The following is a 25,386-nucleotide window of genomic DNA, read 5'->3' as shown; positions in this document are numbered from 1 at the left end:
GTCTCTGTAAAATGACCAATACGTTTATAGGAACGGTCTGAGGATGCTCAGACAGCCCTGGTTGCTTGCTGGGCTGTGGAGAGGGCATTTGTGCTGAGGCACTGGGACTCGCCGCTCTGGATTTCCAGGCTGGGATGATTTCTGGCTGCAGCCACGTTACAGGAGGTCTTGGGTCTGAGCAGGCAGCATTTGGGCAGTGCCGCTGCATGAGGGAGAGCGTGGCGAAGGCCAGCTGCTTTCAGGGGTTTCCTCCAGCACAGGCAGCTCCCCCGGTGCTCTCTATCCTCCCAAGTCAAGATAGCGAGGGCGGTGGGGTGTTGGATGTTGGGGATGCTCCCTGACATGCCGTACTGGGATGCAGTACAGTGTGGGCCCAGTCTCTTTCCAGAGGGATAGCACTTCGTGAGCTTTATAGAAATTGTGAAACATTTCAGTTTAAAACAGCCCTTGGGGTGTATGGCCCCTGTTTATTTCCATGCACGGCTCAGAGACTGCATTTATCCAGTCAAAAATCTTTCCCACTTATGGGAGAATGCCCCTGCATCAACAACTGATGGCAGTGTAGTTATTTTTCCAATAAGTGAGCTATCATCAATACCATAAATCTACTAAATGTTCTTTAGGACTGGGAGATTGGCTTGGAGGTGCGTGGGATTGTGCAGGAGAGGCTGGGGTGTGCTGGTGGTGAGGAGCATGTTCAAGGGACCCTCAGGAAGAGGAGTGGAGCTGCAGCACGGGCATTTGAAAGTTTTCCAGGTGCCACAATAAAGCCCCTACAGGGACCTTCACAGGAATGACATTCCTTCTCCTCCCAGCCCTCGTCCTTTGCTCATGCAGGGTGGGTAGAGCAACCAGGGACCCCATAGCACGTTCCCTCTGACCCTGTTCCTCCCACGGTCTGTGTGCAGTGGAGATGTGCTCATTACCTTCAGAGGTTATTTATCATCCCTGTGCAGAAGCAGCCCCCGTAGGGCTCTGTGCTTTCTTCCACTTGCTTCTCAAAGCACCAAAACAAACAGTAAATCATGGAGCGGTAGAGTCCATCGGCGCCGCTCGTTGCAGTGGGGCAGGGAGGTGACCTGAGCTGGATTTGGCTCGCAGTCATTTCACATGTTATGCAAAAAATTGAGAAGCCACAGTCCCAGATCAGGCAGCAGTTTGCCTCCTGGTGGACCTGAGTCATGAAGCAGGAGATTTCCCACCCCCACCCCCTTGTAAAATATCTGTTGCGTGTTCCCTCCTGCGGGCAGCTGCTGTGTCCCACTGCGAGGCATTAGCTCGGTTGTCTCCCTTTTATCTCCGTCCCAGGGGCTTAGGGCAAGAGGGTAAAAAAAGAGGCCAGGTGGAGACTATGTTCCCCAACCGGAGAATTCTGTCTGATGGGGTGTCTTCTCAATCTTGTTTGATTTATTTCACTCAGCCTTGATTGAGTGTGAGAACAACGGAGACATACGAAATGCAGAGAGGGCGGGGAGCCTGGACCATCCTCTGTCCCTGCTCTGAGCGGCCGTATCAGCGCCGGGGGGAGAAAACGACAGCCAAAGCGAAAGAGAAGTGAGCGTTTGTTTGAAAATACTGCAAATGGAAGGGGTGCACGACTGACCCTCTTTCCCTCTACATTTGCCCAGCACAGAGCAAGATGGGGCGTCCTCCCTCTCTCATCTCACCATGTGTTTTAGTTCCTCTTAAATGAGCTACATTCCTCCAAAATGTCTTCCTTGCTTCAAACTCTCCTGAGTCTCGCAGCCCATTTTCTTTTGAGATCTGAGGCCCAGCGCGGACAATAGAGATTTGGGATTTTCACCCCTGTGATTAGTGGGCAGGGGCAGAGGGGATTTTCCTGTGTGCTGGGAGAGGCATGGCTGGTCTTTAATATTTCCCTCCCTTTCCACAGCCGAGAGAAAGGCGATTTTTCTTCCCTTTAGATGTAAGCAAAGGCCCCCGCTCCTGCTACTCCTGGAGAATTAAATAGATAAATGGGCGGCGCTGTTGTTCACGCTTCACTATGCACAAAGCAACTTGCATTGAAAATTGGGCTCATGGCAGTTCAGCAACAACCTCGCACAATAGCATCATTAGACACGCAGGGCCGGCTCGCAGGCGCAGAGGCAGCTCTGCAGCTGGAGTAGCCACTGGGCGGTTGTGATGTGGGCTGTTTTTATATTTATAAAAATGCATCTTTAAAAAAAAAATGTAAAGAAAGATGTAATGCCTTTTTCTTCAAGACCTGGAAGCGTCCCTGTTTGAAAGCAGGGGGAAGAGAGGAGAGGATGGGATTTGTGTTGTCCATACGCCCCCCATCTTTTGAGCCGGCTGTTTCTTGTAGGAGAATCCTCCATTTCCAGAGCGTGGAGGGGAGCAAAGAGGGGACCTGTGTCTATGAAGCCTTCACCTGCCATCTTCTTTGAAAATATTCTCTGGCAGGCTGCTAACTAAATGGTGAAGGTCTCCTAAGCCAGGAGGGAATGGAGGAAGATGTAATCCTGCTGCTTGCTTTGGGGCAGGGAAAGTGTTTGGGAAGGAGTTGCAGTACCAAAGAGGATGGGGGCTTAATAAATCTCACAGATACCAAGGGTTGGTTCTGCTGGAGCTGTCAGCCTTGTTTGAGAGTGGCTTAGGTCTGGGTGTAATTAGCATGGTGGTCGCTGTGTTTTAAAAATGACCCTGAGTTCTGCTGACCCGAGGGGAAATTCAGTTTTATTAGTAAGTTGGGAAATTCAATATGAAAATCAGCAGCTGTCACCAGCATCGGGATAGAGCCACTTCTGGAAGTGGTCAGCTCTGCCCATGGCATGTTCGGTCACACTGGGCAAACCATTTGCCTCCCAGGCTTCACCTTCATCAGTTGTGGTGGAGCTAATGAAGCTTGTCTTCCTTGGCAGGGGTGTCTAGGAGCCCAGGTACTGGAGGCATGTCCCCGTTAAACTCTTGTTCCTTGGACTGTGTTAATTTTGAGGCACTTTAACCACATGCCTGTATTGGAAGAGGTCTGAATTTAGCAGGTTGATGGCAGAAGTGTGGAGAAAAGGGTCTCATGGGCAGCTGTTAGTGAACTGTCTGGCGTCACTGTCAGTGAGGATGCTCAACTCCTCCCCAGCATCCTCTCGTGTCAGAGCCAACCTGGGTATCTGTTTCCCCGTAAGTAACTTCAAAGTATAAAGCAATGTGACTGCAGAACTAGCTGGGCTTCCCAAATACTCTCCTAACACCAGGCTTGGCACTGAACCTTTAAGTCTTCTTCTTCCCCTTGTGCCTGCAGTTGATAATAATGTTTGCCTTTTAATGATTCTAACAGGCCTGGGATTTGCTTTGACATACCAAGTTAATGTTTTCTTTTTCTATATCAAATCTAGGTCAATCTCCAGCTTAGCACTAATGCTGTACTGAGCAAAAAAGGATTGGCCACTAATGGTTTCAATTTAGTCTTTCATGGAGGAAAGAAAATTTCTCTCGATAACCTATTTTCATTTTTATTCTGTTGGCCTTTCCACAGGGCCTGTGAGAATGGAAGGGAGTGTTTGCACTTCAGTTAGGGGAGACCCAGCAAATTCGTTCGCCAGAACAAATCCTCTTTGAATATGGATGAGGATAAGAGTTGCTGCTCACCTGCACTGTGTCTGTAGGACATAGAATCATAGAATCATTAAGGTTGGAAAAGACCTCTAGGGTCATCAAGTCCAACTGTCAACCCAACACTACCATGTCTCCTAAACCATGTCCTGAAGTGCCACGTCTACACGTCTTTTAAATACCTCAAGTGATGGCAACTCCCCCACCTCTCTGGGCAGCCTGTGCCAGGGCCTGACCGCTCTGTCAGTAAAAAAATTTTTCCTAACATCCAATCTGAACCTCCCGTGACGCAGCTTGAAGCTGTTTCCTCTCCCTATCACTAGTGATGTGGGAGAAGGGACTGACCCCCACCTCACTACAGCCTCCTTTCAGGGTAGTTGCAGAGAGCGAGAAGGTCTCCCCTCAGCCTCCTCTTCCTTGTTCTCAGGCCAAACAATCCCAGTTCCCTCAACCTCTCCTCATTTGCCTTTGGGAAGTGCATCTTGGTGAGGGTTAGGCGATGGGAGATCCCAAGCATGGGTTTCTCTTTAGGGAAGAATCTCACCTCTGATTCAGCCTCATCCTAGTAGAGGTCCTCCATGATACAACGTGATGGAAGAAGAGGTGAAGAGTAACTCCTCTGCCTCATGCGTTGGTGTGACTGTAGACAACTCAGCCTGGATCTAGCCTAGGCCAACATCTTTGGTAGAAGGTGCACCCATGCCTGCAGCGTGGGAGGGCTGATAGATCCATTCCCCGTCTGCTGTGAGCCCATTTTGTTTTGTCTTTCCCTGCCCTGTGCCAGCCTGGGTGTACCATGGCCAAAATCCAGGTGTGATGATAGCAGGAACACTGAGACACCATGCCTTGGAGGATCGATACGGAGCAATGAGTGTGTGCATGGTTTAGGTTGATTTTTATGGCTCTATGACTACCCTACGCTCACTCTGTGTGTGGACAGTACCGTGCTACACATGGAGATAGCAGAGGGAAGTTTAATGGGACAGGCTGACCATCACCCCATCTGATGACAGTAAAAAGGGGCCTGGGGCAGCATCAGTCCCTCCGTTGGCACGCAGATGCTGCGTTGCTGGACGACAGAGACAGCGTGCAGATGGATTAGAGGGTGTCCCCCCTCTTAGGAGCTCGCGGGTGAATGTTGTGATTGCATGTATTTATTTTTAAAATTATTATGGCCATTAGCATAGAAATGAGATGCAGCTCCCTGGCTGATGGCCAACCCCACCCGGGCTGGTGTGCAGCTCTTCTCTGGCGGCTGAAACAATAGCACCCGGCTGCTATCGGGGGTCCTGGCGTTTGCTGCTGAAAGGCAAGTAACAAATAGGAGGAAGCACTCCGCCGTATGAGTTTGTTACAGTCGGTTGGGACATATATAAAATTCTTCCATGGGTCAGCAGAGATTTAGCCCCTCCAAGCGATGCCCTGTAAAGCACTTGTGCTCCTATGCCTCTCCTCTCCTTACACCCAGTGATTTATTTCCAGGCTGAAAACAGCATCCCAGGTAATCACTCACATTCAAGTTTTGTTGCTGTTTTACAGGAGATGCTACAACAGCTTTTGGCTCTGCAACTGTAAATGAACTCATAAACCTGTGTTAAAAAAAAAAAAAAGCATTTTGTAGCTTGGTGCATGAATTTTTAATGCATCTTCTGCAAACCAGCTGGTCTTGGCAAGGGTCACAGTGTTTCCTAGGCATTTAACATAAAACTGTGCTTCAAAGCCACATTATAGGGTCATTGAAGAGTAATATTTTACTTAACATCCTCATAACTGGTTTATTTATAACTTTCCATGTTTTATTCATGATAAATATTAATACTAGTGTCTTTAAGAGTAGAGGTTATTGCTGCAGTTTTACCTATAAGAGGTGATATTATTGAAATAAAGGAACGGCAGTGGATTCTGTAGCCAGCAGAGCGAAGTCTGTGCTGGGGCTGTTCTCATTCACACCTCCCTCTTCTTACCAGCCCTGTCAGCCACCGAAAAACCTCAGTGCTGAGCATCTGCACATCTGAGAGGAATTTTCCCGCAGGCATCTGAATATCTGCTTTTTTTTTTTTTTTTGGCTTTTTTTTTTCTTTCTTTTTTTTCTTTATTAATGAGCTTTGTATCATTCTCATTAATTCCTGGATTCATTTCTTCATGAGAGCTCACAAGCTTTGGTTGCAAGATGCTTGCCCTGGCCTGGAAAGCCGAATGGTAGCATTGAAATATTCTGCAGGCTCCCTTGAGCTCTCCTGCCATGGGTACTTCTGGACTCCCCTACTTTTTGAAGCATCCCTTGCCACCTTGAAAGGGGAATCACCTGGTGTGAGAGACCCCCCAGCAGCCTTTGGGATCCTTCCCACACAGCTGAGTGCGCTGGGCCATGAGCAGTCTCCTTTTCAGGCTAAACGTGTATGAACTGGGTAAATTGCCATTTCACTGTTGCGCTCCATTCCCTACCGGAGAGGATATTTGCATTAGCTTTCATCTTGGGAAAGGGAAATGTATTTTTGTGTAACCTTGCGCCCTGTGCTGGTGCGTTCCCATCTCCCCGCAGCATTGCACAGCCACCTCCCGGTCCCGCTCCCATCGCTGCATCCCGATGTGGGGCTGGCTGCCCGTCCCACCCTCACGGCTGCAAAACCTTCCCAACCCTACGGCCATGCAGGGCCAGGGCTTTGCGCCGTCTTACTCGATCAGCTTAACAAATCTGCAGTCAGCGGGTTGAGAGCAGTGGTTGGGGGAGCAGGGCAGGTTAATGCAACACATATTTAATGTATGATTGCTAATGGCCATCGCCCATCTGCCTGAGCCCAAGTGGAGTTTGCAGATGAATGATTAAGCCACGCTGACACATACGCAGCTTGTTTCTTCGCAGAGGTACATTCATTACACTTGACGCATGTAAAAGGGGACAAGGCTTTCTCGCTGGGGAGAGGGGTATTATTGGGCTGTGGTGGCAGAGCGGGGGGCTCTCTTGGAGTTTATCTCCTATGATAATGTGAGAGATTTTCCTGCGGATGCGGCACTATAAATGAATCACGAGCTAAATAACCACTGGGATGTTTATTAGCCTCAAATATGTTTATTGCAGAGTCAACAGGCAGCACCTTCCAATTAATTAATAGTAATAATTACTGTATTATTTATGTAGCTCTAACAGCATGCCAGAGTCTTTCTGCACAATGGTTACAGCTGTGGCTGTGCTGAAACAGGCTGGTCTCTATTCATCCTGTGTGGGCACGCTGAGGTTTGTCATTTGCTGTCGGGTAGTCCCAACCCCAAAAGCCTGGGTGAGCTGAGCTGAGCTGCTGAGCTCCTGGCAGCTGCTCCTTCTGTCGGCTGAAGCCTGTTGCTCCACAGCATGGGGATGCGACCGTTCCTTCTGCGGTGCTGGAAGGCAGAGTATGCAGTGAGCTGGAGCACGTGCCAAACAGAAATGGAAATCAAGGGCTGTAAGTTTTACTAAGGCATCTGGGAGCTCTTTTGGTCAAGGTATTTAAAGCAAAATAGTCAAGCCATGCACATCAGAAGGATATTTACAGCAGATAAGACGTTAGCAGCAACAGCAAGGATAGACACCTCTTTTCTGATGTGAGACTGGATCCAAAGCCTGCTGGAGCTGTTGAGAATGACCTCTGATAGGTGCCAGTGTCTGTGCGTCTCCCTGTCCCAGCAGACCTCGCTGTGGAGCATGTGGGTCATGGAGCGCCGTCTCCTGTCCTGGTTGAGTCAGCTAGTTCAACGTGCAGAGGCAGGTGTATAGCACGAACTTGCCACTAGTCTTGTTTCTCCATGCAGGAGGTGAGGCTGCAAACCAGCCTTCTGTTGTTGCGTTACAATCCCATTTACTGTCTCTGGGAAATCAGGGTGTTTCTAGGTCATGTGAAGTTGTTGGCCGTGGATCTCTTTTCACATGTGAATATTTTTGTCTCTCTTTGTGTCTTCCAGCGATGTCTGACTTCCACATCCACCCTCAGAATGCAGTGGTGGAGGAAGGTGGTGTAGCCAGATTCCAGTGCCAGATCCATGGCTTGCCTGAGCCGGTCATCCTCTGGCAAAAGAACCGCATGCCGGTCAACACAGACAACGAAAGGTAGGACATATCCAAACCATGTACTGCCGTCCTTTCCCTAGGTGGACAAATGTGGCCAGGCTTGCACTTGCTCTCACAGTTGTGTTAGGGCTTAGCTGATCGGGGCTGAGTGTCTTGGCAGCGTTTCTGCCATGGAAGGCTCTTTCAGTTAATGTTGTGGGTTGCCTGGGCTCCTTCTGGCCAAACACTCTCTCAAGAGAACTAGATAAACCCTGTTAGCTGATTTTGGAGGGGCTGAGAGCTTGCATTGACCTGCCCTGATCAGCCCTACTCCAGGTTTACTTTCCAGCATGAAGAGCCGACCCAGCGATCCTAGGAGAGCTGGCGTACCTTTGGCATCCATCACCCTTCTGTGGTTCCATTTTGTGGAGCTCTTTCCAAGCCAGATCCATGACTTAGGGTCTTCCATGTGGATCCTGAACTCTTGCAAGCTCTGAATTACACCGTGGCTGCTAGACTTCCCTTCTCAGGTGGACTCCCTCGTGATGCTTTGTGTGTGGCAGCAGGGAAGCTCTGCAGAGAGCATCCCGCAGCACCCTGGGCTGCCGTTTCCCACGCAACCCTCCTAGAGAGAAACCCCAGCTGCCCCCCTTCCCTAACCTAGACCTGGGACGGCACGTCCTTGCTTCCTGTGTTTGACAGGCTGCTCCCTTCGCGTCGGAAACATCCCTCATCGAGGTTTGATCCTCCGAGCGGCGGCGGGGCCCGGCGGAGGACAGGTGGCAGGAAACGCGTGCTCCGTGCCGGCAGCCTCCGGCGGTCCCAGCTGCAGCTCAGGAGCTGCGCAACTGATGGTGGGAGACAATCGGTCGCAGCACACCTTGATCGCGAATTGACATCTGTGCGTTGGGAATAGGCAAAACCAGGAAGCTGTAAATATTTTCCTGAAAGCCCCTATTCTTAAAAATGTCAGTTCTGCAGCAGAACGTGGTTGGGTGTTTTGGAGGCAGGAGAAAACAGAAGAGCTGGAACAATGCCTGACCTTTTCAGCGTTGCTGTGAACTTACAGTAGAAGGACCCAAGAGGCCCAACCCTGCCGTGGAAAACTGCAACTGTCAGGTTTTGTTTTTTCTTGCGTTTTTCATCTGAGCTTTTTTTAGCCCAGCACAGGGTTGATTTGTTAAACTTGATCTCCTCTGAAGGCTCCTTACTTGCAGAAGTGCTAAACTGGGGATGTGGCAGAGCAGGGCAAGTGGTCTGAGGTGCTGTCAGCAAAAGTAAGGGGCACAGAACCGGGCCTGACACCTTGTGTGCATCCTAGCGTGATGCTGCAGTACACGTGAAGTTCTGTTTAAGTCCTTCATGCATTATTGCTCCTTTCCACTTGAGCCCAGGGTCACGGGTCTGGAGATGGTCAGAGACGTGGCAGGGAATTGAGTGTGAACAGGAATTTTCTCCAAGACCAAGGAGCCCCAAGACTGACGAGCTCCAAGACTGAGGAGCCCAGACTTTTCTCCAGCCCAGAGAGCCCCAAGCTGCTTCTCCTCCAGCGCAGGGAGCTTGCCCAAGCCCTGGAGGATGTGGGCTAGAAGCAGTTTCCCTATGTTCAGTGTCCTGATTTTGAACAGATTTGGCTTTTCGTAGCAGTAAAGTTACTGGGGAAGGTTTTTATTGTCAGCTCAGTAGATTAATCTCTGACACGAACGGGCCTGGGTGATGAGGGTTGCTTCTCTAACTGAATTGGATTTCTGCATTAATCACGCTTGGTGCATTTCTGCGTATAAAGTGTATATAAATTTGTATGCCGAGTCTTGCACTTGGAGCCTTTGAAGGCAGAATAATAGCTTTGGAATTGAATCTTCTAATGCTGTGGGCAGATTGTTAACAAAAATGAAGGCTTCTTGTGGTATAATTCATCCAAAACAATGGGCATTTTAAAGTCCCAGAGAGATTGCAATCAACTTTGGGACGTGTAAAACTGATTGCTGTCACGCTGCCACCGACACCGAGCTGCGCGTTTGGAACCCAGCGCAGGGAGCGGGTTATAGGCACTTAACCATATGCTGATAGGGAAAAAGATATTCTTCATCTTCCAGACGGAAATGGATTATTAACTCATCGCAATGTAATGACTTACTACCAGCCAATTTAAACACACAGTTGCCAAGCAACCTGTAATGTATGTATACATATATGTGTGTGTGCATGCATGATTTAAATGTACCTATGTTTTAAATACATAAAATATTTCTTTATGTGTATGTATGCCTACTCGCTATCTATTTTAAACACGCCTTTCCAAGCATTTGAGGTTTTAATATTATGTGGATATGAGCCCTGGGGCTGGGACTGTGGAGCACACACTTCACCTGGTGCTTGTCCATGGTCACTGTGCTTCAGCTGGTGAGTGATAACTCCCACGTCCGCTGTGTTCACATGCAAATGCACTGCCAAAGCTTTTCTACAGATGAAGTAAGAAGCACCTACTTTGTAGCCTTCCAGCAAAAGTAATCCTTTCTCAAGGACGCATCAGAAGATGAAGACAGGGAATGTAATCCCTGTAAAAGAAGACCAGAGGCTCAAATATTTAAAAAACAAAATCAAGAACTGATGCAGTGATAAGCATGGGCTTGGCCTGCTAGGGGCTGCAGCACTGGAGTGGTATTGGCGCCTCTGCACCGGGATGCGGGGAGCCAGCCTGCCTCACCTGGATGGGTGTGCAGCCTGCTTTCGCATCGTGTCCTGCTTTGCAAGTTTTTGTTTCTGCTTTTCTCTTGCCGCAGGTACACGCTGCTTCCCAAGGGGGTCCTCCAGATTACGGGACTGAGGGCAGAAGACAGTGGGATTTTTCACTGCGTTGCTACCAATATTGCTAATGTGAAGTTCAGCCGGGAGGCCAGACTCACCGTATCAGGTCGGTACCAGTAAACACTCTCCTGACTGTCTTTCTGTCTTCTTCTTCCCACTGTTGGCCTGGACGAGGACAGTTTAAGAGAGCTTTAGGCTAACAGCACTGAGGAGCATCCCTCTGTCCGGCCATAGCGCCTTCCTGGTTCTGGATTGTTACTATTTCCTGCCAGATCAGTCCATTTGATAGCAGATAAATCTGTCTCATTGCCTGTAAATTAGCGCTAGTTTCTGGGTAGAGGGAGGGTGGTGAGAAAATGAGTTACAGCAGCTTTACATTAAATAAATTCTTTTGGAAATGTGGAAGATTCATCATTTCCTTATGAGACCTGCCCACTCTGGAAGTAATTGCAGCACAGAGGGTGATCAATTATTTATCTAATGGGGGAATTATGTTCTGTAGGCTGTTAGCATTGCATTGTGACCAAAGCGGGCTAACCTTGCTTTGGAAGACGAGAAAGAGAAGCCCTGAGCACCCCAGGCTGAATTTCAACTTGGTTCTCCATCCACATTTGAAGTCAGTGGCAGAAACAGGTTTTCACGTCTGAAAGCTCCAGCTGAAGAAATGACGGTGCCCTAAGGTCTCCTCTCCAAAAAAAAAGGACCAAAATCACATACCTGCTGTTTGGTTTCGTGCTGCTGGAGGTAGGATGTGACGAAGCTTAAGGGCAAACCAAAGCAACCCACATCCATGCTTTGCATGTGCACAAGTTTGGCCTGTTTGTGAAAGCACACAAAACATCATGTGGAAGTGATGACCTTGGGCACCGTGAAGGAAGGATCAGGGTGCAAATATGCTGCGACCGTGTTTCCATGGCTGTGCTACCCTCTGCTGACCCACCCGTTGCCCATCCTCCATTAGCTGCTTCTGTGGGACCCAGCTGATCTCTTGGAGCCCCTTCAAGCAATAACTCATCGGCCAATTTCTAAACCTGATGTTAGATTGTCACCTTCTAGTTCAGCTTTCTTCATTTGGCACTCTTTTTCATTTAAAACACTTTTAGCTTCAGCAGTCTCCCTTGATGTTTCAGTAGCTGCTCCTAGTATGAAGGAAGTAGGAAATATGAAGTCAAATCGTACAGGCCAGCCCGGTCAAGCAGCCAGGAGTGAATGACACTTTTGTGCCCTCTTAGACATGCCTTTGATATGCTCAACCTCCTCGTATGAAAACAGGACAGCTTGCTTCTGGACTTCAGAGCATTTGTGGGTTACCTTCAGAGAAGGTAAGAGTGCCAAAGAAGTAGTCACCTGCAAATTGTGGCTATGTCCTGCTGGCAGGGTGGCCTCTGAGATGCAGGACTCTGTGCAGGTCAGAACCCCGCTGGGATGCTGGGTACCCACTGTGGTCCCCTGTGACAGCAGTGGTGATGGATCCGTGGCTCTTGGTTAGGGGACCAGCCTAGATTCCTGTGGAAATGTGATGACAGATTTGGAGATAAGAGGCAAGGGAAGTCTGCACAGGGCTGGTTGGGTGTGTGTTTCTCTGTGAGCTTTTTTTGCTTGCAGCAAAGGGTCTCCCCCCTGCGTGAGCTGTGATCCTCCTGTCCATCAGATACACATAACTGCTGGTAGCCGGTGGCTGGAGGCCTGCCAGCGTACGCTCGTACCTCACAGCCTGCCTTCAGCCTCCGGAACGGCTGCCTGGCCAGCGGTTCTGGAGCAGGAGACTTAACGCCTGTACCGAATGTCAAACTAGCCTCTGCCAGCTGTAAAAAAGCAGAACATGTGAAATGGGGTGAGGCTGAGGAAAGAGTGATGCTGTGTGTATCAACTCTGACGGGGAAAGGAAGCAGGTTAACTAGTTCTGAAAGACCTAGGAGTTTTTGATGCCTGTTACTTATCTGTTTTCTTGATCTATGCGAACAGTAGCCATGTGGAGGGAAGAGAGAACAGTAAATTACCAACGTGGTGAAGTTCTTTGTGTCAATTTACTGGCCTGAGTTATTATTTCTCACAGGGCAGAAAGTGCTAGTTGTTCTCGTCTGACCATCCCTCATTTCAGATGGATATTTTCCAGGTTTCCTGTCTGTGAAACGTTTGTGGTTTTTCTCTTCCTTAAAGCAGTCGGATGATGAACACGGGCACCGTGTGTAAGTGTCTGTTGAAGGGCTTGGACCGTGCTTCAGTGACTGCATGTCAGCAGAGCTGCCGTAACGGGACGTTTGCATGCTCTCACCCCATGGAAAACCCATTGCACCGGGTTAAACCCCAGTGAAAAAGGTTTACGCTTTGCGATGCTCGCTGGGAGCACACAAATTAGACCAGGACAGCGGGTATGTGCTAGCATGTTAACCCTAGGCTTTGGCACACTGCTGGAGGCTGTGGTGTGCCACAGAGGTAGCACAGGGACGCTGCTTCACTGGTGTGGGTGTTGTATCAGTAAATTCTGAACTAACATGAGTGCTGCTGGGCACATGTCGTTACTGCTTACCCCACCATGCCTAATCTTGCAGATCTTTCCATCGCCGCCATCTTGTGTAGAGGGGTAAAGGGAATGGTGCTCTCTGCTCTTCGTCGTGGTGGGAGGGTTCCCTCTTCTCTTAACAGGGCAGCAACTTCAGCCAATGCTTCACCCACAGGAAAGCGCCAGGTCTGCCTCTCCGGGGTTTCCAAGCCTAGCTCTGGCTGAGGAGGGAGGAGGGAGATGATGGAGATGGAGATGGGCTCTGGGAGCTGCTGCCCTGCAGGGCACTGCCACAGCCCGGCTGGAGGAGGAGGAGGATGGCTGCCTGCAGGGGATGAAGGAGGCCGCTCGCAGCACTTTCCTCCCTCTTGCTGGCAGTGGTGGCAGGGCTGCCGGCAGTGAGCGGCACAGATATGTCTTCCAGCCCTAGTGATTGATTATTTTCAAGTGCCTGCCTAGCGGAGATGCTCCCGAGGGGCTGCCTGCCTCTGCGCTGACACCTTTTCAGCACGAGCTGCAGCTCTCGGTGCTGCTGTCCTTTTGATCCAGATCTAACAGCCCATGCCGGCAACGCTCCCATCCCTGCTAGAGTGCCTGTCACTCCTGGCGGTGCCGGGGACCTCCCCGTTCTTACCGCGATTGCTGCTGGCAGAGTCCCTGGGGACCATGTGTATCATTAGAGCCTTTTTCCCTTTCAAAACAGACCCCCCCCACGTTGCCCTGAACCCTGTTGTGCTCCAGCAGCGCTCGCCTGCCGCGAGTCCCTCGTTTTGTTACTCCTTCCTTCCTGACCCTGCATCAAAGAGCTTTTCTGGTTGGAGAAGGAAACCTCCTCCTCGATAGTCAGGCACGGTCAACCCCTTTGCATGGTGCTGGCATCTGGCCGCTGTGTCCCTGCTGGGTCACTGTCCCCTCTGGCCCTGAGCTGGCACTGCGGCGGGCGTTGGGCTCGGCAGCAAAGCTGCGGGACCGTTACGTGGCCTTTGCAGGGGAAGGTGAGCAGCGGAGGAAATGCCGCTTCCAGAGCTGGGCAGGGTCTGGCCAAACTCAGGGAGCTGAGCCCACTCCCAAAAACCTGAATGCCTATTTAGGACTTAGAGTATAAATCAAAGAGTGTGATTTTTATTTTTCATATTTTATTGTCAAAATAGTGTTTTATGAATTCTGCTTTGGTCTCGGCTCCTGTTAACTGATATTCTTGGGTGACCTTGGACAATTCATTTCATTTCTCTGTGTTTTGAAATATTGAAATCACTATATAATACGATGATAATATCATATTATTCTAAGCGTGAACATTTAGTATTGTGATTCAGAACAATAAATCTGCATGGGTTTTAAAGGCACTCTGAGGTACTGAGGGGGAAGGTATTGTTTTTCAGATCTCTTGGGGTTAACCAGCCGGTCATATGAATTTATTGTGCATTCTGGTTCTCATCAAAAAATCTGCATTTTATGACTTGCAGTGAAATGCGTTTAGTGAGAAAGTCAGCTCTTAAGTCACACTGACACGGTGATTTTTCCTGGATTTTGCCCATTTAGTCACAACCTCTGAGTCGCTTTATCGCTCCCTGTTTAGCCCCTGTAGGAACGAGTAACAAACGAGCCGCTCTGATCTGTGCTTGCCCTCGGACCGCTGCGAAATCCCCCTGCTAATGCCCTGACTTCAGCCCCTGAGCTGCTGTGAAAGGGTAACGTTAAAAAGTGCAGGAAGAAAATAAATTTTTGCTTGCAGAAAAGCCCTTGCAGATTGGTTTTAGTGGATCACTTCTCTTTAACAAGCTTTTTGGACGACAGAAAGTCCATGTACCAGAGTCAGTGTGGGATGGTCCCTATAGCAAAGCCCAGCCTGTGGCAGAGCTCTGCTCCCCAGCCCCGCCCCGTGCCCCCTTTCCTGCTTGGGGGGAGACAACAAGCCCAAGAATTTCTCTCCCCAGGTGTACAGAGCGTTTTTGCCAGCAGCAGCTGTCAGATTGTTGAAATTCCTTAAACACTGCTTGACCTCGGCATTTCTGGAGTATAACCCAGCTCTCATCAGAAATTGGGAAAAGACTAATGCAGAGATTATCAGTGTTCCTGTTTACTTAGAGAGAACTGAGAATATCTCCTTCTTTTCCTCCTCTCCTGCTCCCAACAAATGGAGGTGAAGGCTGAAGGGAGCTTTGGCCCAGGGATAAGGCACTTTTTGGGGACTCTGGAGATTCAGGATCAGCTGCGGTGTACCTGACACAGGATGATGGTTTTGTCCCGCAGTTTCCTCCTGTCTGGTGAAATGTGGTTTCTTTTGCTTATCCTGTGCCTGTCTGGTTTCCAGAGTCCCTGTGCCAGGGCTTTATTTTATTACGGGTCTGTGCATCATCTTGTATGACGGGTTTCATTCTTGGTTGCTGCCACTTGGTGCTTCTGTAGTGCAAATAAACGATTGGTGATCACATCATTAGCAATGATTGTATCACGATTATATCAGAGCAACGGGATGCATCCTCTCCCTGCACCCAGTTACACCAGAGTGGGCCAGGATAGGGGTGCCCACCCTGTGGGCTTCAGTCATCAGAGGAGTTTCCTTGAGTTTCCTCTCAAAAAGATCCTCAGCAGGAGTCAGGGACTGGCACCTCCATCACTCTTTGTGTCCCAGGACAGGGCTTTTGGAGCAAATTACACCAGCAGCAAGGGAGGATGCTTGCAGAGACGCAGATTTAGGCATTGTGGACTGCATGGATTACTTTATGGCTTGAGATGCTGAAAGATAAAGCAACTCCTTCATTTATTTGCATTCCTGTCTGCACAAGCTGTCCTGCAGCTTGTGTCCTTCCTCTGCAACGTGTTTTTCCTGCACATCTGCTTTCTGCAGTTCACAGCGCGGTTCCTTCGTTATGCTGCCCGTATCTGGGTGTTAACAGGGCTGCTGTGGCTGGGTCGGTTGGCTGAGGGGTTTTCCCCAGGAGTATCAGCGCACGCTTAAAACGTGTTCAGACAATGTGACTGTCACGCAAGCATTGTGCTCCTTTTGTTTCACGTACATCTCGAGCTTGTTGGGGATTACACCAGCCACATCATTTGTACTTAGAGGGTGCATGAAGCCCTCACCGTTTCCATTAAACACGAGAGAATCAGATGCCTTTTAACGATGATGTTGTCCTTGCAGGCTCCCACTCCACCGTTTATAAGGACCCCATGATTCTCGTGGGTCCGGAGAACCTCACGCTGACAGTGCACCAGACAGCTGTGCTGGAGTGCATCGCAACGGGCAATCCCCGGCCCATCGTCTCCTGGAGCCGCCTAGGTAAGCTCCGGGGGTGACCGGGATTTCCTCCTCCTCCTCTCCATTGCCATCGCATGGGAAATAAGTAGGTGCCGCTGACTATTTTATGCAACAAGTGATTCACCCTTTCCCTTCCCACTGAAGTTAATTGTAGGTTTGAAGTGGTTTTTATCCTCATGTCTACACTTTGTTTTTTCTATCTGCCAACATCCTATTTTCACCTGTTAGAGAAGTGGGTTGGTTAAACCTGTAGATGTTTCATGAAAGGTGATAATTTTATCTTTTCTCGAGTGACAGCATCTTCTTCAGCTGCATCAAAAACATCACCACTGTTGGCCTAGAGAGGCAAAAGCATACACAAACACATCTTTCACGTAAAACAGACTTGAAAGAAACTTGCTGACTGTTCAGGGAGTTTTAAAATAATTTTTGAGGGGAAGAGAGTGGTTAAAGTCACGTGTCTGAAGCTCTGAAAAAACAAATGCTGCTGGGGTCCGTGATACCTTTTTTAATGAGCATGGAAACCAGAGGCAGTGTCTGATAGCATCATACAAACAAGGAATAGCAACATGCTGCGTTTCTCCCAGTCTGAAAACAAGGGTTATTTTAGGCTCTAACTTTGTGATAGTAGCTCAGAAACTATTTTGCTCAGAGCAAGGCTTCCATTGCCCTACAGAAACCTGTGCTGAGCAAAGAGCTGATCGGTTTTTTTTTCTCTTCCAGAGCTTGTAACTCTGCCTGTGCACACTGTGGGGTTGGGTTCAGTTAGTATTTCCCAAGCCCTTGCCGTCTGCGAGGTCACGTCATTTTGGGATGCTAATCTCCCCAAGTCCCCCAAGGTGGCTGTGAAGCACAAACAGGGATAATCCTGGCTCATGCTGCCATGCAGGATGTGGGACTTCGTCCCCGTGGCTCTCTGAGGGTCAGGGTCCGGCTCATGAGAAGGGTGACTTCCCACTCCAGAGCCATCTGCCAGGGCACAAGGACACGCATCCAGCATCAATAGCACAATTTCTCCATGTTTGCCCTCCTGCTTCATCCTCTGGTGGCTTGTAAAATCAGCTTGTGTCTGCCACTAACTGGGTTTTTTTTTCCTCCAGAGCCATAAACATCAGATTGATGCTGCTTTAAAAATTCCCCAGATAGGCTGTATCACTGTTTTGGTTCTCTTGGACACAAGGCAGCTCTATGTTAGCGCTCAACTATAATAAACTACTTTATAATTGCCTTAATTATAAGTGCTTATTACCTTCTTCAAAACACTTGTCTCTATAGAGCAGTGCAATAATGAAGATGTAATAGCTCCGTGCGATGTTTGTCTGGATGGTCTGAGTTCACCGTTGCCTTCCACCAAAAATAAATACCCTCTCCCCGCTGCTTTGCAGCACAGCAGCAGAATTAGAGCTACTGAATGAGACAGAGATCCCATTATTTTTCCTCCCCTTCAGCAGGAATGTTTCCTGTCCAAAGCATCCCAACGTCTTGTTTAATATTACACCGACCTCGGCAGCGATGTGGCGTACAGGCCCTCGGGTGAGTTGGTGGTTTTGGCATCCCTTTGTAGCCATTCTGGAAGTGCTTTCATGTCTCCGTGTCTGTGTGATCAGGAGGAGGGAGAAGGGTTTAGGCTGGACAGGGAGGTCCTCCGAGCATCTGTCGTCTGTACATGTGGCTTCCTCCCGCATGGGGGTCTCCTTCCAGAGATTCCTCCTACAGAGCTGGTCAGCTTAAATAACCAGTTAACTTACTCAGCTTGGAAAAAACCCCTTTTGATCCACTTCCAGAAATAAAAAAAAAAAATCTATGGTCACTGATTTAACAATAGGCCTGACTTAATTTAAACAAATAAAGTCAATTATATGTGAACATGTTTCTTGCTTGGTCGAAATAAAGAAGAGTCGTGGCCCTGCCATTATGCCGGGTCTTTGCACAGGGCATGTTGCCATTTCGGAGTGTCGCTCTGAAGCTCTTTGCTCACACTTTTGATTTTGTGGCATTTCTTCTATCAGAAAGGAGCAAAAGAACAATTTTGCTTTTACAGCTTTCTGTGCAGGGGAAAGCAAGCCATAAACAACATTTGCACTTTTTGCTTTGGCTTTGCTAAAACCTGGCCGGTTTTCAATGGGAAAGGCAGCTATATTTTGCTTGAAGGAAATCATTCAAATTCTGGGCCAGTTTTTGAGTGTCACACAATCAATTTTGAATTTAATTTCCTTGGGAATATGTTGTAGCCCCTGACCACAAACAGAATTCCTGTGTCTTGCCGTGCATGAAATGTCAACATTCATTAGAGAGCAGGCTCTGAGAGAAATGTAAAATCATTAAGGGTTCGTTCAGGGGAAGATAGGGCTTTTCCTTTCAGAGCTACGCACTTCAGGCTTGGACCTGTATGTGTGCACAAATGAATATCCTGGGCACTTACTGCAAAGCCTTTTGAATGAATGACGATTTTAATGTATCCTTACCCTTTAACTGACAGGCCACTGAGCTGGCCTCCATAAAAGGTACCAAGGCAGAATAATAAACTATTTAGAGAGATATAGAAAAGTGAGGCGAGAGAGAAAAGACAGTGATTATCTGATAGCGTTATACAGAAGTTGTCAGAAAGGGTCGCACAATGGGAAGGAAATTACTAAAGAGAGAGCCATTCAAGAAGTAAACTATACAACAATTGTAGGAGCCAATTAATTGGTAACTTATTGGACACAGAAGCTTGCAATAGATGGCTGACTGGTTGACAGGAGCACCGTTCCCGTAAGTGTTTAGAAATAATAGAGTAAATTTCACCACTTCACATACTGAATAGTCAACTGTTGCAATGTACTCTAAATATGCTAATCCACAGTGCCCAGTGTCTGCCGGAGCAGGAGACCCATGTGTCTAAAAAGTGGAAGGCTACTATGGCACAATACAAAGAATTCACAAAAGACCTAAATGATCAACATTAGAAAGTTGTTACTTTCTTTCTACTTGCTATTTATAAAAGAAAGCCGTTCGTGTTGTTGCATATTCATATCGCCTGGCACGTTTTAACGGGCCTCCGTAATTGGTGCCGGTGTGCCAATCACTCGGTTAGCGGGCGGAGAACGGACTCCATAAAGCATCACATACACCTTGGAAAAATAAATAATGCGGCTCCCAAACCCCAGGCGTCTTTCGTCCAGATTTTACCCCGATGGGGAACGTGGAAGCCTCTACTTGTCCATAGCCGGGGCATCCCTTGGGAGCCTCTCCCATTTGGAGAACAGTCTCCTTTATTAATCAGTTGCCCGGCTGCTCTTCACAACCAGCTGAACCTCCTCCTTCAGCCCTCATCAATCAGGCATTGACAGAGAGAATCTGCCAGACATTTCCACCCAGACTGGCTTGTTTTCAGCCCTCAAATTTTCTGCTTTTGACTTAATCAGAAGAAGTAGGTGGTTATGTTAAATGAGCGGCGGTTTCAAGCCTGCGCAGGTCCTGGGAGCTTTGGGAACTGAGCAACAGTGTTAGCTTCAGCAGTCTTTTGGATTGCTTCCATGGAGAGATGACTTGGTGATGGCAAGCGATGCCAGGAAGGTGGGTTTTTAGGGTTGGGATCCCTTGATCCAAGGCACTTTTCAGGTCTCTGTGTAAGTGAAACAGGGTTGAAATAGCAGCCTTTGCAAAGCAGGTGTGAGATGTCAGTCCTTCTGCACAGCACTTCTGCAAAGTGCTGAGCTTGCAGGATGCAATGAATTTCTTGTGTAAATCCTCTGTATTATTTATACGTGTTGTCGGTGTTATTAAGTTGGACTTGGTATTAGCTGAAGACCTTCTAACTGATCACAGGATGGCTCAGGTTGAGTGAGGCACGGTAGAGTGAGGAGGAGGATGGAACAGGCTGGGAAAGCAGAGAGATTTCTCTAGAAGCCCTTTTCAGTGCTCTTTGGAAGGGAGGAATTGAGCAAGAGGCATATGGGATGATCTGGCATGGTGATCTTTGCTGGCTGTTAGAGGTTGCCACACTCTCTGCTTAAAATGGCAGATCCGCCAGGGTTTCTGAGCTTGGAGAGCTTTGTTCTTCAGGGAAACGAGAGATGGTTGGTTGGCAGGAGACATTTCTTCAGACCACCACACCTCTAATTAATAGTTGGAGCTAGAGAGGCAACTGAGGACATATCGATGCTGGTATTTGGACTGTGTGGAGTACCTGCTGCAGGCTGGGTCTTTGCACGCTTAAATTATGTAGCACGTTATAAATAATACAGTAAAACTACTGACATTCAAGTCACATTTCTGTGGTATTTCTTAAGGCAATGATGTGATGAAGCATCCAGGTATGGCCACTTCGCATCTTTCTCTGGTCCCGCCCCTCCCTCGAGAGAGATATTTGATTTTTACGCCTATTGTAAATATGGATTTCCAAAAGGTCTAATTTAAAAGATGAAATCAAGTTCAATTTGAATTTAATTCAGACCTCTTTACACTTCAGTTCAAATGATGTTTGAAAGGAATGGTTCCTTCTTATTGCTCATTAAATGTGGGACAGGTCATGTTTTACTGTCCTTTTTATGACTGAGCCATTTACTGCTGCAGTGGCTTGGCCAGCTATGTGACCATTTAATCATTTAATGACATTGTTTTTCTCTCTCTAAAAGACCCGAGTGCTTTTCTTTGCAATGCAAATAATTAAGTGGTCTGGCATTGCCTGCCTAATGAAGCAAGGAAACCTTTAAGTTTAAAAATTTCCTGAAAAGCACTATATAAAGAGCATGGCAGGAGATAAATTTGTGAAGTGCTTTGTAGCTTTCAGTCCGTGTTTTGCCAGTGTTCCTAGCAGGATGCTGCCGTTAATCTGAAATGGGATCCCTCACTTGTATGGTCCAGGCTTGCGAGCTGATGAACGTGTGCTGCTCTCACGAATGCTGCCAGAGACGCTATCCATCCCATCACGTGCCTTTCTGTGGGGATCCAAGCACTTGCTGGGCAGCAGTTTGCAAAGTGGCATTTCTGGGTTGATGGTTAATTTGTCCCTCTCCTTGAGTGTCTTCATGTTTTCCCAATCTCTTCCAGAACCTGTTGGTTATGAATGGCCCAAATCCTCTTAATATTCTTGTTATGCAAAGCGTGATATTGCATATAAAGCATACACTTGCAAGATAACTTTTAACCAGCCCTGCATGCCTGCCTGTGGTGAAGCATGGAGCCTGCCCGAGGTCAGGCGTGAGCCAGGTCTTGGTCAGGGGCCATGTTGTTGTACAGGAGGGGCTATGAAGGAAATCCTTGGGGATAATGGGGTGCTTCGGGGTGACTGCAGCAGCCCACGGCAGCTTGTGTTTCCCTCTGTCTTTTCCATGAAGGTTTCCCATTGCTGGATTACACCAGATGCAGCCACTGAAATGGTTGTGTGCCACAAATATTGGTAACCAGCCTGAGTCTGAGGTCCTTCAGCGCTTAAACATCCCTGGAAACTGTTCTGCCCACCGGATGATGATAAATTTTAAAGTGGGTTGAACAGCCATTACCTAGCATCTCTCAGGAGGTGGCCTAGAGCAGTGGAAATCAGCTAGAGCATCTCAGATCTTTCCCCATGGCCCATTGCTTCCTACAGAGGAGTTCTGGGTTTATTTGGCTTCTTCCATTTCCTCAGCAAGAGTACGGCAATAGAGCTCCCAGGAGGAATTTTTCAGCTGAATTTTTCCTTTTACTAGCCACAGCTTTGAAGCGCAAGACACAGGCTCTTCTGCTGTTGCAGAGCACACGTGTATGGAGGGCTCGTGGGATGGTCAGGTGGGGAGATCCCCAGGGCTGGTTCTTGCTTCTCTCATTTCTGTAGGTTCTTTAACTTCCTCCCTGAGTGAAGGCGGGAGAGGAACTGGATTCCCATTTTCTGTCTGATGAAAGTGTGCTCCCTTTAACTGCTCCTCCAGTAAAACTACTCCCCTGCCTTGCCCCTCAGCTCAGACACCCCAACACATGCCAGGACTGATCTAGAGCTGCCTTTGTCAGACAGTGTTTTAAAACACAAACCAATGAAACAATAAAAAGCAATAGCCTGATACTAATGAAACACATTTTAATTAGAGCTGGCTGGGAATTTTCCAGTGAAAACAGGCTTTGTTGGAAAAAGGTGAATTCCCTGAGACTGAACTATTTCACATTAAGTGCTTCGATTTTGAAGACCTTGTGCTGGAGCCTAGGCACAGTTTTTTGGAAACATCACTGCCCTCCTGCCAGCCTGCCTCAGACCCAGCACTTAAGATGGAGGCAGCCCTTTCCAGTTGCCCTTCTAAGCCAGGGCAGCTGAGCAGATCTAACCACCAGCTCAGAGTCTGGCTCCTTGGCCCTGAGCCCTGTTCAGGAGCTAAGAAATTGAAAATCTAGTGTTCACACAGTTTCTGAAGCCACAAAAATCCATCAAGAGCAGGCAAAAAGGCATAACTTCTGGTTCAGGAAATCCCCAGTTCACCAATTGCTGGTGGCTGGGAGAGTGTGTCAGGGAGGTGCTGCTGTAGGTCGGCTGGTCGTCTCCTTCCCCGAGCATCTCTGTTTGGAGCAGGCTGTTGAGCTGGTTGGATCCCTGGTCAGTTAATGTAAGAAACTGATATGATTTAACTTGGTTTAACCTTTCTGTTGAAAAGTGTTCTGGGTTTTTCATCTTGATCTGAACACGTGGCTGAAAGCTTCACATTTCCTGTGACGGTACCTTGGGTTTTCCAAGCAGCACAAAGCGTGGGTTTGGGCAAACACCTGAGGATCCTGGTTTTCTCCAGAAGGCAGTACTGCTAGGAGCATCAGCTAAACCCCACTGACTTTAATTTGGCAAATCCCAGCAACACAGCATGGCACCGCTCCGTAAGTACTTAGATAGGACCTCACCGAGGACTCTGCCCCGGAGAACCTCGCTCAAAGGTCCAGCGTGTGACTCTTACCCTTTTCCCCTTCTTTCAGACGGCCGCCCGATTGGCGTGGAGGGGATCCAGGTGCTGGGGACAGGAAATCTCATGATCTCAGACCTCACCGTGCAGCACTCTGGCATCTATGTGTGCGCCGCGAACAAACCTGGCACTCGGGTGCGAAGGACCGCGCAGGGCAGGCTCGTTGTACAAGGTGAGCAAACCCGGGGCTTGGGGAGCAGTGATGCCCGCTTCGCTGTGCCCTCTGCACAGGCTCTCTGTGTCACCTGGGCACTGTGATGGGTTGGGTTGGGTGGATGCTGACTTTGCTTCTCTGATGGTGTCAGACAAAGGACTTCTTTTCTAGACACGTGGCTTTCCAGGTGGGTGTACGTCTCTGTGTCCCACACAGATGAGTAGTAACTAGCTGTCATTCAACTGAGGCCTCAGCTGCATGGGTTGCAATGGTTTCCCACTCCATTGCCGGCATTTATTTGGCTTAACAGACACCAGTTGTTACTTGTTATCATACTTGTACATCTCAGCAGAAAGCCTGGGCTGAATTAATCAGCCAAATTAATCTCTCACCCCTGCACGGTCCTTAGTGATATGGGCAGACTGGCACTGTTCCCACATCGGACCCCTCTGCATGATACATCTCTCTCCTGCAGTGGATCCGGGAGTCGATATCACTCAGAGTATTGCTCTCCAACTGAAATGGCGCCAGTAAGTCTAAAACCATTTCCAAAAAGTCAGTGAGATTGTTCTCTTTAGTTTTGTTCTTTCATTCTTTAGTTTTGTTTTCTTCACTGTATCTGAGCCCCTTGCCACAAGATGAGTAAAGCACCCTTTGGGGGAGATGCCCAGGAGGATGCAGGTCGCTCCTCTTCCCCTCAGCAACTGTCCTGAAATGCCACTTGTAAAGGGTGATTCAGCCCAGGGTAGGGATCAGCACTCAAGAAACCAAACGTACCCCCTCCGCATGCTCCGTGCGACCAGTTTCCATGGTGAGGGGAGCTAGGCAAGTATTTCGGAAGGCAAACCCAGCTGGCAGCATGCTCTGAATGGCAGTAATCCACCCCTGATTACAGGCACTCACCTCCTCTTCAAGCTAGTCCACTTAAAGCATCTCGCGCTCTCATCAGTTCACTCATTAACTATTGACTGATGATATCCTGAATCTAAAATTACACACCTCCTGCCGAAGCGAGCTAATTGTACCTTTCATACTGGTGATGGGGAAAGTGCCCTGCTCCAGCCCTGATCTCACCTGACAGGTCCTGGGGCCGCTGGCGGTGATCCGGCACCGCACCACTTGTGCAGCAGCTGTGGTCCCTGGTTGCTGGCATCCCTCTTCCCCCTTGCCTTGGGGCCAGTGAGGAGCAATGTAGAAAGGGTGCTTATACAGGGCTGCTCATGCCTCCTGAGTCCCAGGTACTAATCAGACACAACAGGAGGTGAAAACTCGCTGTTTCTTTCGCTGTTGGATTTCTGGGCGAGCAATGCAATGAGGGGGCCTCCTGGCTGGCTGGTGGTGGGCACACCCATAAGTCCCCTTATTAAGAAACACCAACCCAGGCATTAAGAACCACCCCGGTGTACTGCTACAAACCCTTTAGAGCTGCTGCAAGACAGCTCTGCACGTGGTGCATGTAGCAGAGGTCTACTAAACCCAAACACAAAGCTGATGTACAGGAAGCAGGCAGGCACAGGCAACAGAAATTACCTGGAAAATCTGTGAAGTTGTAAAAATACAGCTCTTGGGTACTGTTGACTGCTCCTGTTAGCAATTGGATGAGAGGGGGAAAGGTAGCACAACTTCTCTTTGCTACAGATGGGCAGTTTTCAGTCTCTTTGGAGATTTGAACATCAGCTCCTGAGCAGCTGGGCTAGTGCTGGAGTTCATCTTGGGTAGATTTACTACGGATTTTCACCTGGGGAACCAAGATGAGAATTTGTCCTTAAAATGGTAATCACAGGGCCGTTGGAGCCCAGCCTCGCTATGGGAGGGGGATGCTTCTGCGTTCAGTGTTAGCAAAGAAGTTGGCAGTGGGATGGAGAAGCGTGGCCAGTGTGGCCTTGGTGTAGCCCTTAGACATGAGCTGCAGTGCCCAGGACCCCAAACTGTGTTGCCCGTCCCTAAGATACTTCACGTTTTTTGGATGGGTTGTCGTTCCCCAGGGAAGCTAATGGCAGGCCCTGGCCAGGCAGCTGGGCCCATCCCAGGTTTGTTCACCCTCCCTCTGGAAGCGACTTTTCCTTCCTCTGAATCTCATTTTGCCTGAATTTTCCAGCTGAGAGGTACAAATGATTGCTGTTCAGGTTTGTCTGGGAAGAAAACACTGATAATGACTGACATGGGAGA

The 25,386-nt window shown here is 48.6% G+C and overlaps 1 protein-coding gene across 1 annotated transcript in view; it reads left to right on the top strand.

Annotated features, from left to right (window-relative positions):
• IGDCC3 (immunoglobulin superfamily DCC subclass member 3) overlaps positions 1–25,386 on the top strand; it is a 112,438-nt gene that overhangs the window by 55,382 nt on the left and 31,670 nt on the right. The window contains exons 3-6 of the mRNA XM_075100730.1: positions 7,507–7,651; positions 10,375–10,505; positions 16,048–16,185; positions 23,077–23,235. Coding sequence (XP_074956831.1) covers positions 7,507–7,651; positions 10,375–10,505; positions 16,048–16,185; positions 23,077–23,235 — 573 coding nt within the window. The remainder of the gene's footprint in view (positions 1–7,506; positions 7,652–10,374; positions 10,506–16,047; positions 16,186–23,076; positions 23,236–25,386) is intronic.

This window comes from Phalacrocorax aristotelis, chromosome 7 (assembly GCF_949628215.1).
Source record: "Phalacrocorax aristotelis chromosome 7, bGulAri2.1, whole genome shotgun sequence".
Lineage (NCBI taxonomy): Eukaryota > Metazoa > Chordata > Aves > Suliformes > Phalacrocoracidae > Phalacrocorax > Phalacrocorax aristotelis.
Note: the sequence above shows the minus strand (reverse complement) of the source record. Positions and strands in the feature narration are given on the sequence as shown.